Genomic DNA, 15,024 nt, shown 5'->3' on the forward strand with positions numbered 1-15,024 from the left:
AATGACAACACACACTGCTCTTCTTTAAATCATCTCCATCTATGTGTCCGTGAACCACGTGCATCCCTTTCCATATCTGGCAGGAGTGACTTTCCCTCCTTTACAAGCTTCCTCTGAAATCTATCTTTTTTGCCCGAGGAAGGAACACAGAGAACTGAGTACTTTTCTTTCTTTCTACTTTTAAAAATTTTTATTGGCAGTGCTTGAAATTTTGACTCCTGAAGGGAAGCGATGACCAGTCATCCATCTACTTAAAATTTTACAGTTTTCTGAAATTAATTTTGCTGTTGGTGTACTTGCTAGAATGAATCACTTACTTGGAGATGCCAATGAGCTCAATGACCAAAAGGAGTCAAGATACCTTGTGCTGCCACTGGAGACTAAATTTAATGAGACAAAATTAAATAACCATACCAGACTCATATTTATTTGCACAGAAAACTGTTAAAGGGTACACATAAATTAACATCTTGGAACATGGACCAATCCCACAATTCAGCACAAAGCCTTTGTTCATTTTCCAATACAATGGGGCCTAACCTGAAGTGTAACTTGACATTTTTATGAAATGACATGTCTCATGTTCAGGCTTCCATGATGATGATAGATGTTAATGACATTTTGCAGTAAGAGCCAGAATATCCCATTGTGCAAAATATAGTTACAATATGTGCAGATAGGAGAACATATAGAACCCATCACATCTACAAGGCGGAACAGCAATTCAGCACCTCCACCTGCTGTGTGGGGCTGCTTGTTCCTTGGCATCACGATTTGAAGGTATGGCTTTGTTGCTGCAAGAGATTTTTCTTCATTTCTGAACTGGTCAAATTGTGTACCTCCAATTCTTCTTGCCTCTTTCTCACGCCACAGCATGGCAAAAAGATGGGATCACTGTGTGATTGTAGATCCCTGCATTGGAATCTTGCTTTCTTCCAAACGAGACACCTATGTTGCTCCACCTTCGGTATGGGTGAAATAGATCCATTTCACTGCAGACTGCCCATCCTAATGCCATTCATTCAGGTCAGAGGATATCCTCATGTACACCGTCAGCCATAGCAAAGGATACCTGCCATGGCGGCAGTTTCCTGGGCTCCTGGTGCCCAGGACCAGACAAATTCCTACTCATTGACATATGCTAAGGATTTGTCACTCAGAGTCCAACAGTGAGCAGCAAAACACACTGTATCACTAAAGAGGTATCTGCCTCCAGAAGTTTTCATTTTGCATATTTCCAGAAGAGTCAGCAGCTATTACTATATGTGATTTATTTGTACATAGTTTAACTGCTAAATAAAATGTGTGTTTATGAAGAAGCAAATGCATAACAGTGTTTTGCTGATTCTTTTCTACATATACGATAATTATCCACTATACTTTTGTTTTACCAAGTAGTCATTATAGCATGAAATGTGACAGTTTCCTGCACTGGAAATAATTTTCTATTACCTGTGACTGATTTTCTCCAGTAACAGAATAGGTTTACAATATCTTCTACAATTAACTTTACATGGATAATTACAATATGTGAGAATTTGCTGAAATATATGCACATTACAATTGCACAGATTTGATTACAATTTAGTATAACAGATATAACACAATTAGAAACCTACCTCTTTCACGTTTCCATCTTTATCCATTAGTTTTATTATGGGATCCAAGCCTCGAACATACTTTATCTGCAAATTTGGAAATTTTGACGGTCTCTCACTTTTGACAAAAGCTAAAATGAAAGCAAAAGATGTGTGTTATATTAGTACACAATAATTCAATAAATGTTGTAAATTAAAGTTGCACATTTCTAAAACTAAATTTTGTATTGAACAACATTAAAATTATAATTTGCTCTTTCATAAACAATATAAACAAAGGGGAACAATAAAGAAGAACGAAGCCACTGTTACATAATAGGTCATATTCTTTCACGTTAGTCTGAAAATTAGAAGTCATTACTGTAATCCACTGAATAGCTTAAAATGGGGAAAAAAGGGAGAAATGAAAATTTAAATGTTGGAAATAAACTGTAGGATTCCATTCACTGTTGAGTATTACAGGAGGAAAAAATAGTTCAACTGTGAATACTCTCTCAAGTCAGTTACGCACCTATATGGGGAACTACTGTGAATAAATAGGAACAAAGGTGAGAAAAGTGCAGGTGCGTGCACTGTTATGAATTGCAGTGACCACCTGGCGGAAGGCCTCTGCCAATTATCTGACTACTCCACCAATAAACTCTGCCGGAGTGATTCCCTCCCCACAAGTCGAACATAACCTCCAATCCCTGCTTAAAGCCTTAGGCCCTTTCCAGAACCTCTCCCCTGCATCAGTTTCCCTCCTTACTCGTATGACACACCTCATACCCACTTTCTACCTGTTCCCAAAATCCACAAACCCAATAACCCTGTACACCCCACTAAAAGAATTCCAGCCCTCATTGACCAACACCTCCAACCTATGGACCATAACCTAGCCTCCCATGTCAAAGATACCAACCACTTTTTTCACTAACACACTAACGTCCCCACCCATTTACCTCCTGGATCCCCACTCATCATTGTTGACACCACCTCCCTACACACCAACATCCGTCATGCCCATGGTCTTACCACTACTTAACACTGTTTCCCAATATCCTTCACACTTAAAATTCACTACATCATTCCTCATACACATCATTAAATTTATCCTAACTCAAGGTGAAGGTATATGAACAAATCCGCGGCACAGCCATGGGTACCCGCACGGCACCCCCTATGCCAATCTGTTTATGGGCCATAAGAGGAGACCTTCCTAGCCCAAAATACCAAACCACTTCTGGTTCAGATTCATTGATTATACCTTCATGAAACTGACTCTGGGCCAAGGTGCCCTATCTTCATTACTTCACAACCTCAACGCTTTCCCTCCCGTCCATTTCACCTGGTCCTCCTCAAGCCAGTATGCCACCTTCCTGGGCGTTGACTTCCTCCTTTCTGATGGCCCCATACACACCTCTGTCCACATTAAACCCACCAATAGTACCTGCATTTCCACAGCTGTCATCCCTCCCACACCAAAAACTCCCTCCTAAATAGTCTGGCCACTTGGGGATAGTGTATCTGCAGTGACAAGAACTCCCAGATTTCCCATGCCATTTCCCAACACACCCTCAACCCCACCATCCATTAAAACCTGCTACAAAGTAGTGCCCCCTTCATAACCTGATACCAACCTGGACTGGAACAACTGAACCACATCCTTCATCAGGGCTTTGATTACGTATCATCAAACCCTGAAACACGGGGCATCCTACTCATGATCCTTCCCGTTGTTTTGTTGTTGTTGTTGTTGTTGTTGTTGTTGTGGTCTTCAGTCCTGAAACTGGTTTGATGCAGCTCTCCACGCTACCCTATACTGTGCAAGCTTCTTCGTCTCCCAGTTCTTACTGCAACCTACATCCTGTTGAATGTATTCATCTCTTAGTCTCCCTCTACGATTTTTACCCTCCACACTGCCCTCCAATGCTAAATTCGTGATCCCTTGATGCCTCAGAATATGTCCTACCAACCGGTCCCTTCTTCTTGTCAAGTTGTGCCACAAACTCCTCTTCTTCCCAATTCTATTCAATACCTCCTCATTAGTTATGTGATCTACCCATCTAATGTGATCCTCCCCACCCCTCCTAAAATGGTGTTCTATTGCCCACCCAACCTCCATAACATCCCTAGTCCATCATATGCCATTCCCAATCCCAATCCCTTGCCACAGGGATCATAATCCTGTGCAAGACCTGCCCAATTCATTCACCCAGCTCTTCCTTTTCCAGTCCCGTCACAGGCTTATCAGAGGCCGAGGCATCTGTGAAAGCAGCCATGTCATACAGCAGCTGTCCATCAGGATGAACAGCCACTGTATACTTGGCCACAAGCAAAGGAGACCACCCTATGGTGCATCATCCAGCTGAACATGATATGCTCGATTTCAGTAGCTACTTCACTACCCGAGCAATCTGGATACTTTCCTCCACCACCCTCTTTTCTGACTTGCACAGATGGGAGCTACCCTTACACCGCATTCTCAGTCTATGGCAACTTTTTGTCCCCACACCTTCCACTCAATACTTTCCACCCTATTCTTATCCCCTCACCCTCTGTGTGCCCCCCCTCAATCAACTCAACTGTGTGTCTTTTCCCTTCCATGCCTTTCTCCTTTATCGACCCCCCCCCCCCCCTCCACCTCTGCACCTCCCTGCTCCGCAACCTCCCAGCACTGCATCTACTGGCAGTCTAGCCCCCTGAAGCCCCACCAGGCAGCACTTTTCTCTTCCCCAATCCGTATCCTGCTACTCCTTCCCTTCCCACTAGCCCCCACCAAATTGCTGCTTCTGTTTTCTGTTCTTTATGACAGTTGCATTCTGGTCTGAGCTTTCTGAGAAAAACTCGGGTCGAAAGCTAATGCCTAAGTGTCTTTTGTTGTGCCTGTCTGCAACTCAATGTATCATCTTTATGGCAAGTATGAATCCATCTTTTCCTATCTTTGTTAACATTCATCTTACACCGTTGTTTCGAGACACTATCTTTTTTTTTTTCTTCTTCACTAACCTAGTAAGCGCTTGGTGTTTCTTACAAAATTACAAACAAATCTTAACGTTTTTATTTTTTCTCCCTAAACTTTAATTCCTTTTGAAAATTTCTCCTTTGCTCCTTTTACTGTTTGCTTTGTGTAGAAATTGAATAACATGGAAGCTATGCTACAACCCTGTCTTCTCTCTTCTCAATTACTGCATCCCTTTGTATATTTCACTTTGTAATTGCCATCTAGTTTATGGTTGGTTCCCAGCTTAGAACATTCAATGTGCACGAGTTGATAATTTTGGTACTGGCATATGTAGTGTATGGCTGCAGCAGGAAACCAGCACACATGCCAAACCAAACCATACCATACCATACCATACCATACCATACCATACCCTAGCCGTAACGACCTCTGCTCCATGTGTGGTCAACAGATGGGATAATTGGCTCAAGGTATACAACAGAAGCAACACACTTAAACCAACTCAAGCATAAGATAATTTTATTGCAACAGCTCAATGATAATTTAACAACATAGAATACATGAAATGCAAACAGTGTTCTCCAACTTTAAGGAAGTGCTGTGGAATTTGAGGAAGATAATGCACCAATAACATTTAGAAAGAACAAGCAAACCTGCGTATTACACTCACAACTAAGAAGCAACAACTGGAGCAGTCAGGGTATACAGATAAATTTAAAACGTATCCCTGTTAAGTTTTAAACAATTCTCATCCCTCAATGTTCTCTAGTAGTACTTAAAAACTTCTACTGCAAGCATGCTGCAAATATTCTTTATGTTCTTTTTCTTACCTTAATTTTGAGAAAATAATGTCTCTTGCACTATTTATCATAGTGCTACCTCATTTCAGCAATTAACCTAACTATAGTATTGAAATATTGTTATATCAATTTTGTTAAGCAGGGCAAAAATCAAATGAAAGCATCACAAACATACCTGCAATCTGAGGATATGCACCAAACTTACAAGTGCAGACTTCTAATCGTGCTTGGGCATAACGTTTTACTTCGTATGTGTTCTCATCCTTCTGGCAGCACTGTGTGCAGTGTTCTCTGGAAATATGGCACAAGCTGTTTAGACACATCAAGTAAATACAAAACTGGAAATTTGATTGTTGGTTAGTTGGCTGGCTATGGGTTAAGAGACTAAGCAGCAGGGTCATCAATCACACAGTCAAGAGGTAGTTCACACGGTGTTAGTGACATCTGCCAGAAATTTGAACCAATGATTGGAGTCATAAAAACTGATGCACTGAAGGTTACACTGTTGTCAGAATGAGAAATAATTTATAGAGAAGTATTTGTATATGTACTAGGCTGGTATGTACAGCAGTATACACGAGGGGCTGTGTTTGACCCCTCAGCAACCTAATTAAACGTGAAAAGAACTGCAGAGTAAAGATCATCATCTAACCGGAAGACACACAACAGTGACAACGAGAATGCTAGAACTGCATTGAGCATATGTTGGATCATAAGTATTAAAGGGGGTCTCTCTCTCTCTCTCTCTCTCTCTCTCTCTCTCTCTCTCTCTCTGTGTGTGTGTGTGTGTGTGTGTGTGTGTGTGTGTGTGTGTGTGTGTGTGTGTGTGTGTGTGTGTTTCCTGCTTCAGAAGTAGTAGGCCCTTTGTGTGAAAGCTAAAATGTAAAACATTCTTTCCATTCTGCCTGTCTGCGACTCAACGTCTCCTTAGTATGGCGAGTAGCAATCTGTCCTTTTCATAATATTGTTATTCCATCCTGGACTCTCTGTTGTTTGTTTAAATATTTGCACTAATCATACAAGTTAACACATTTGTTTTGCATACAAGGGGGCACTTACCCGACACCTGTTACCAGTTGGAATGCGTTTTGAGACCCACTGTCACGCAACCTCCTGAGAATGTACTCCCCATATTTTCCTGGACACCCTGCCTTGATTTGATTATTACCCAGACCTAGAATTAAGATCGATCTATTTCAAGGTCCTAAGGTTCCTTTCTCGTATGACCTTTTGGCATCTGTTCCTTTCAGTTCCTCAGGAGTATCAGGGTACTACTATAATTTACACTCACAGCTCTAAAACCCTGTATAGGACAGGATATGGTTTTATGGCAGAGCAGACAACCATTACGTACGTTTTATTAAGCAGCCCTCCCTCGACCATGTTTTATTTTGTAGTGACTCAATGAGCAGTGTCTATGCTATTGACTGAAGTTACTCTCGTCACCCTGAGATATCTGCTATCCATGATCTCCTGTCTGACTTTAGTCATTCCGCTTGCTTAGTTATCCTTCTCTGGGTCGCAAGTAATGTGGGTATCTGAGGAATGAACTGGCTGACCGTTTGCCTAGAAGAACGAATACGTGTCCAACATTTGCTTTGATGAGCCCAGATTTCCATTTCCACTGAGAAGGTGGTTTTTATTCTCAGACATAACGTTTTTAAACTACTTTTGAGGTGGGGTTGGGGTGCTTGACGTTGGGATGTCTTCTGCCACATGTTAGATCTGGGTGATCTTCGACCCTAAATCCTTTGCCAGTTACTTCAGTCATCCCTCTTTCACTCAGTTTTATTTGCTTTTAGATGTGGCTAGCCCATTCCTGCCACATCTTGTGTTCTGTTTTAGGGTTAGCACTCTGATGAATAGTGGGTGTTGGTCCTCTCTTAACTGCTTCCACGGTAATGGGTCAGGGGTGGAAAGTCTCCTGTCACATGCAGAGGCCCAGGGGCACTAGCATGGCCCCACCCATCTGCTGACCTGATTTCTCTCACTTTATGTTAGGGTCATTCCATGTAAATGAGGAATCATTATCAAAAAATTTATTTTTCTGTGAGAATATTTTCCCGTTACATATGTAGGTTGGGCTTTGAATTTTGTTGGCAAGATTGATTTTCCCCTCCAAAACCTATTGTTTACTAGTGGGAGCCATTGTTTTGAAGAGTATATTGTTGAGTTTGTTCATGCAGAAGATTTGATCAATTTTGAGGTAAGAAAAAAATCATGAAATTCATAATAATTTTTTATGGTTTACACATCTCTAAAGTGCATAACTTCTTCATTTTGATATATTTTTAGAAGCAAACAATTTAAGCATGATAAATACAAAAACATTTATATAACCTAACCCAAAATGTGTATTATGAGTTACCAAATGTCAATTTTTCAAAGATTTTCGCAAAATACATTAAAGTATAGAAACTTATACGCCATGCTGTCCTTTGCATAAGTGTACCTTATAATTTGGTGTCTCAAATTTCCTCCTGGAAGCCTTCTCCTGATATAGGATAATTAATTCACATAAAGTGAGCTACCTTTATTTATGTAATGTGAGTTGCCATAATTTTTGTAGAAATTTTGAGCAGTCAGATTGGTTCTGAATTATATACAACACAACTAACAATATATTTCAAAATATTTAATATATATTAATCTCCCTATGCCACATAAAATCCCATAGAGAATAGCTATTTCTACTTAACAACAATTTACAATTTTTGCAAAATGCCTTTAAGTGCAGCTGAAACGATGAGAAGAAGAAGGCAGAAATTCAAAGATGAAGGCAGATATGAAGAGTATAAAATCAAACACATGGAAACTATGAAAACATTCAGGAAAAATGTTTGAGTAAAAGGGAACAAGAAAGGACTGCTGCAGACAGGAAACGGAATGTTAGAGAAAGAGTTGCCAAGTACAGGGGGCGGCTAAAGAAAGCATCTTCAGCTACACCAAGTAGTTCTGCCTCTCCACCATATAAAAATAGGTCTTCATTGGGAAAAGCCATATCAAAAGTGAAACGTGTACTTCCAGCATCACCCAGAAAACAAAAATGTGTTATTAGAAGGTTGTATCATACATTTGTTGAACCTTAAGAAGTAGAAGGAATCTCTAGACAAAAGATATGTGATGAAATAATAAGTGCAGTGAGCAAATTATATGAAAGGGATGACATTAGCAGACAGGCCCCTGGACGCAATGACATTGTGACTGTAAAAGATGAGAAAGGTAAGAGTAAGTTGCAAGTATGACATTTGATGTTTCCTCTGAAAGAAGTCCATGTAATGTGGAGAAAGTGGCAAAGTGATTAGTAAAAGTAAATTCGCAGAATTAAGACCCAAACATGTCATGCCTGCCAATAAACTTCCACACAACCTGCGTGTCTGCAGGTATTACGAGAATTTCGTCAGTGTTATTAACTCTCTTCATAGCATAGTACTTCAAATACCTAAGTACAGAATTTTTTTTATCTGCAAAGCCTAAAGCCGATTGTTTGCTGGGAAAGTGTATGAAATGTAAAGATTTATTGGCAGTTAAACTTCTTGATTTATGTAGTGGTGTAGAAGACTACGGCATGAAATTGTATGTGTGGCAGGAGAGTGATGGCAGAATTTTGAAAGTAGAGGAAGAAAATACATTACAGAATCTTCTTGATCATATTTTTACCAAGAGACCTAAATTTTTATAGCACTGCTACTTTGAGAGAGAACAATCAAAGAACTATCAGAGTGATAAGGAATCACTGCCTTCTGCGATGCTAACTGCCATGATGCAAATACATTTTTCTGAAAATTTTAGATGTGTAAGTCAAGATGAAATTTAAAGTGCACATTGACAGCAGAATTGAATTAGTATTTTTACTGCCATGATTTGACATTCAGGTACTTCTCACCCGTACGTGTTGGTATCTGAAATCTGGACCACACACACAAAAAAAAAAGTCATTCCATATGTTGATAGACTTCTTGAAGAACTACCAAAACATATTAGAGAAGTTACAATCTGGTCAGATGGTCCTGCTTCCCAGTTTAAAAACACATACTGCACAGGCTATTGTTTTAAGTAAGAGTCGTGCCAAAAGAATTACATGGAAGTACTTTGCAACGTCTCATGGGAAGGGGCCAACAGATGGAATTGGTAGGGCTGTCAAATGCCAAGTTTGGTCTTGTGTGAAAAGCAGGGAATGTGTTTTAAACAATGCAACAGATTTTGTAAAAGCATTGTTGAATTCTTCTTCTAATGTGACGGCAGTTCTTAAGGGTGAATAAGACTTTAGCCAAAGAAGCAAAAAGCTACATCTCTTGGCCGTAGTCAAGAACTGCAAACCAAAGAACATTTCTAAAATTCATCACTTGAAACTCTATAATAATGAAGTTGTAGGACACACCACTTCATCAGCTGCAGAGGAAAAAACTAACAGAACAGAAAAATCACTAGATATACAAGTAGATGACTGGTTGGTGGTAAAATATGACAATTCATATTTTCCTGGTAATGTTACTAAAATTGAAAATGGTGAGTTTAAAGTTGATGTTATGATGAAAGATGGGAAGTTTTGGAAGTGGCCTGAAATTAAAGATGAGATATACTACACTAAAGACAGGCTTGTCAGAAAAGTGAACCCTCAAAGTGTTGTAAATTTGCGTGGTTATTTCAAGTTTGACTGTGAAGTTTTGGAAGTGGCCTGAAATTAAAGATGAGATATACTACACTAAAGACAGGCTTGTCAGAAAAGTGAACTCTCAAAGTGTTGTAAATTTGCGTGGTTATTTCAAGTTTGACTGTGATCTGTGACAATGTAAAATGAGTTACCATATGTTGTAACGTGACTTACCTGTTCATTATGTTTTAATATTTATTTCTGGAATGCTTTCTGCAATGTCTCCTGTCACTAAGATTTTGTCACCACTGGAATGAACATTATTGTAGGTATAAAAATTAGTTTCAGAGTTTAAAGCTTTTCCGTGAATTTATGGCAGTTACAAATCTGGTGAGAAACTTACTAAAACTTTCAGATTCCTCAGATTCAGAAGGACATGCCTTCTTGAAATATGACTGTAGTGTTACACATGTTGTCATAGAACTTATTTCCAGAACCTATGGAGGAGCTGACAAAGAATAATTGGTTGTCACTGTTCCTCTTTGCGAGTATCTCCATAATATCCTCAGTGCAACCACAATGGCATGTCATTTTCTTTGTAGAGCAGATAATGAGAAAAACACTGATTCCAATCCCAATGAACATATAAAGTGCAGAACGCAGCAAAACAGGACAACAACAGACAGAGTAACTGAACACAACACAAAGGCCAGAACTGTGAAACACTATACACTTAAGCTCATAAATAGCACCCAGGCACCTGAATGGTGACATCCATACTCATCACCGCCGATCAGGGATTAGCAAGGATGTGCATGTTAGCTCATTAACAGCACTGAAGGAAAACCTAGATCTGCACTTGTTCTCTTCAACAGCACTTGGATAGTAACACAGCATGCCGATTTAACTTGTCAACAGGAATTAAAAGGATAAAGGAAACAATCTACCAAAGACCACATGAATGCCTTGGTCACAATATAAGCCATAACCAATTACTTTTAAACATTCTAGCAGGAGCATTACAAGGAAAGACAGCATGAGGAAGACCTCGATCAGCATTTTTAAAACAAGCCACAAATAATGAGGAACTCAGCAAGTATGCAAAAGTGAATAACAATAAATCCAGGTGGAGAGCTGTCAACATACTGAAAGATTTGTGAGGAAGAAAAAGAAGCAGACTCGTGAGCATGAATTATTACTGCTTATAAAGCACTAGGAATCGAGTTTAACTTCTATCAAACAAGGGTACCATGTCAACATCTGCAAGAGCCACTGCACAAGAAATCAGTCACAGTTTGCAAGAGTGACTTCTACTGCTACATTCCTCAGTCTGTACTAACTGCATATTCAGAAAAATGGTAGAAACCATTCATTTTTAAGCCACACACAAAAAAGGGGTAAAAGAAAACTGGCCTAGGATAGCCATAAGAGGTTTTTGAACAAATTATTAAAAGAGTCAGAGGATAAAGGTAAAAGGTAGGGTACATGTCAGCAGGGTGTGACTGGAGGCTCACCACAGCTTATCATGTGGTGGAAGGTGCACCCATGCACTCAAACAGGCTCCAAACCCACTACACCAGGTCAACAGAGTTGACAAGTTTATTATCTATGAGGAGGAGCATTAAAACACATTTTATTTTGAAAAGTGATTAAAGCTCCAGATCTGATTAAAAACTGTTGTTTATGGGGGCAACTAAGTTAATCTGTCAAACGCCAGTAGTAAGAAGTGATGTAAAGTTCGAGTCAAATTTGGTAGCAACAAATTGGAAGTTGTGCATATAAGCTCAGCAAACTTCATATTGGAACTATTGTAGCTGTAGAATCAACATACCAGAATGGGGAGACTACATCTTACATTGCCTCTGTGAGTCTGTCGATAACCATTAAGAAGAGTGTCACACTCAGGATTGCTTAGAGAGGGTGTCACAGAAGCCCCATCATGTAAGGTGGTGAGGAAATGGTGGTGCCATGTCATGCCACAGACATGATAACGAGTAAAAACCATTCTGATGAGAAACATCATGCAGAGTAGTGAGCACTGACAGATCAGCCTACCCAACATCCGCACTGTGAGTTAGACAAGAGGACCTGCCAGTTGAGGATACAGCACAACTCTCAGCTTACCATGTGTCTGAAACACTTGCAAAGGACATTGGGAAGACAGACTGGTCTGTAGCTATGCATTTCCTGTGGAAACTTGCCTCCTTGTTTCAAAACTGTAATACTTGTACTTTCTTCCCCACAATTGGGGAAAACGAAGAGGGAGGAGAACTCACCGTCAAGCCATATTCAGTTAGAAACAGCAAGAATATGGTGCTTCCCCTTTTTTAGGTAGATAGAGTAACAGTTGAATAATTTTGTATTCAGTAAGAGCCTGCAGCTGTATTTCTGCATGCTGTAAGAGTACTGACAATATCACACTTAGAAGGAGGGGTGTTCTAGGATTCCAAACATTGTGTGCTGAAAGGTGGTGACCCTCTCTGCTTGACTTTTGTGAAGACAGAGGATTGGGGGAAAGGGGTGGGTGTCAATTGTCAATCACTAACGCTCAGGTAGCGCTTCACCAGATAGCCAACAATAGCAGCAGGGTTAGATTTCACTACAACACCCTTACAGATGCCTGGGATGTCAGTCGCTTTTTGTTGACTACAAATGCACAGTAATTTGGCCCACATCTTTGGGGGGGGGGGGGGGGGGGGGCAGGAGGAGGAGAGAGAAAATTGATGGCAGATACAAAACTTTTCCAGCATCCCTTCTTTTTTGTAAGGTAGCCAGCTCTGTCTTGGATACATTTAGAGATGATAACAGCATGTTCCAGCACATGGCACTTACACTGTTGAAGAACTCTTCTGTGACATGTAACAGCCATAGAGATTTCCTGCAAACCACGATGGGACTGTCTTCCAACATGTGAATATTAAGGAAAATGATACCTTAGTTCTGCTGAGTGTAACATTTTGGTGGTTGTGTCGCTGATTGACTCTTTAGTAGATGCGCGAGTAGACCCATGAGGAGGCGTATTGACAGTTTGGGAAGTGCTAAAAGTGAGCCAATCAGCATCTTAACCATCCAACATGCAAGGGACAGGAAAAATAATGTGTGTGAACACCTGTACTTACTTGAGAATGGTTTATTAATAAGGGGTTCAACCTCCATTTGCCTATAATACAGATGTGATTCGTCTTGGTATACTACCATATAATGACTGTATAGTCTCCAGTGGAATGTTAATGCCACTCTTCCATCAGAACCTCTTCTAATTGCTGTAGTGATGAGGGAGGCGGAAATCTGCTCCAGGTCTGTGCTCCAATACTGCCCACAAGGGAATGTGCTGACCAGGGAAGACGCTGCAGTTCAGTTCAGTTGCATGCTCCTCTTACAACGATTTGAAATATGGCATCACTGTTGGGAAACAACATTTGAATTATGGGGTGCACCTGATCACCTGAAATGTTAACATAATCATTGGCTGTAACATGACCTTTGAAACTAATGATGGGACCAGCAGAGTACCACGATATGCTGCCCACACCATCACACTTCCACCTCCATGCTTAACTGTTGAAATCAAGCAATCACAATTGTAGGCTTCTTTGGCATTCTGAAGGTGGCAGGGGTAAAATACATGGAGTGAAAGGCTATTTACAATTTGTACAGAAAGCAGATGGCAGTTATAAGAGTCGAGGGACATGAAAGGGAAGCAGTGGTTGGAAAGGGAGTGAGACAGGGTTGTAGCCTCTCCCCGATGTTATTCAATCTGTATATTGAGCACGCAGTAAAGGAAACAAAAGAAAAGTTCGGAGTAGGTATTAAAATCCATAGAGAAGAAATAAAAACTTTGAGGTTCGCCGATGACATTGTAATTCTGTCAGAGACGGCAAAGGACTTGGAAGAGCAGTTGAACTGAATGGACAGTGTCTTGAAAGCAGGGTATAAGATGAACATCAACAAAAGCAAAAGGAGGACAATGGAATGTAGTCGAATTAAGTCGGGTGACGCTGAGGGAATTAGATAAGGAAATGAGACGCTTAAAGTAGTAAAGGAGTTTTGCTATTTGGGGAGCAAAATAACTGATGATGATCGAGGTAGAGAGGATATAAAATGTAGACTGCCAATGGCAAGGAAAGCGTTTCTGAAGAAAAATTTGTTAAGATCAAGTACTGATTTAAGTGTCAGGAAGTCGTTTCTGAAAGTATTTGTATGGAGTGTAGCCATGTATGGAAGTGAAACATGGACGATAAACAGTTTAGACAAGAAGAGAATAGAAGCTTTCGCAATGTGGTGCTACAGAAGAATGCTGAAGATTAGATGGGTAGATCACATGACTAATGAGGAGGTATTGAATAGAATTGGGTAGAAGAGGAGTGTGGAAAAACGTGACTAGAAGAAGGGATTGGTTGGTAGGACATGTTCTGAGGCATCAAGGGATCACCAATTTAGTACTGGAGGGCAGCGTGGAGCGTAAAAAATCGAAGAGTGAGACCAAGAGATGAATACACTAAGCAGATTCAGAAGGATGTAGGCTGCAGTAGGTACTGGGAGATGAAGCTTGCACAGGATAGAGTAGCATGGAGAGCTGTATCAAACCAGTCTCAGGACTGAAGACCACAACAACAACAACAACAATAACAACAACAACATTTGGCGTTCTCCAGCCGTAAACCCATCCAGATGTTGGAAATAACGAAAATGTTGACATGGATCATATGACATGTTTCCTCTGATCAGGTGTCGAGGATTTATGCCCTGACACCAGGTTTTACGCTTCTTTGCGTTGGTTGTCATCCCTCGTGGTTTCGGTATAGTAGCTTGTCCATGAATATTTGTTTTATGGAGTTCTCGGTAGATATGGGGTCTCTAAGATGGCTTTTGAAATCTGCAGTCACTTTAGCCACTATAGTCTTGTGCTGTTTTGGCACAATTTGTATTAGCGTATAGTGATCACTGTCATTTAGATTTGATTTGCGCCCACTATTACGTTTACATGATAATGTCTTTCTATGTTTTATGTAGGCTGTCATGACTGTTGCTCTTGAGGCATTCAATAAGTTAGTTGTCTTGGTTACTGATGCTCCAGCTACAGCTAAT

General features: G+C 40.3%; 1 protein-coding gene across 1 annotated transcript in view; it reads right to left on the reverse strand.

Moving 5' to 3' along the window:
• Positions 1–15,024, reverse strand: part of LOC124795289 (selenoprotein F) — a 40,298-nt gene that overhangs the window by 13,614 nt on the left and 11,660 nt on the right. The window contains exons 3-4 of the mRNA XM_047259247.1: positions 5,518–5,633; positions 1,620–1,729 (exon numbers count right to left, since the gene is read on the reverse strand). Of these exons, the coding sequence (XP_047115203.1) occupies positions 1,620–1,729; positions 5,518–5,633 (226 nt within the window). The remainder of the gene's footprint in view (positions 1–1,619; positions 1,730–5,517; positions 5,634–15,024) is intronic.

Source organism: Schistocerca piceifrons, chromosome 4 (assembly GCF_021461385.2).
Source record: "Schistocerca piceifrons isolate TAMUIC-IGC-003096 chromosome 4, iqSchPice1.1, whole genome shotgun sequence".
In the NCBI taxonomy this organism is placed as follows: domain Eukaryota; kingdom Metazoa; phylum Arthropoda; class Insecta; order Orthoptera; family Acrididae; genus Schistocerca; species Schistocerca piceifrons.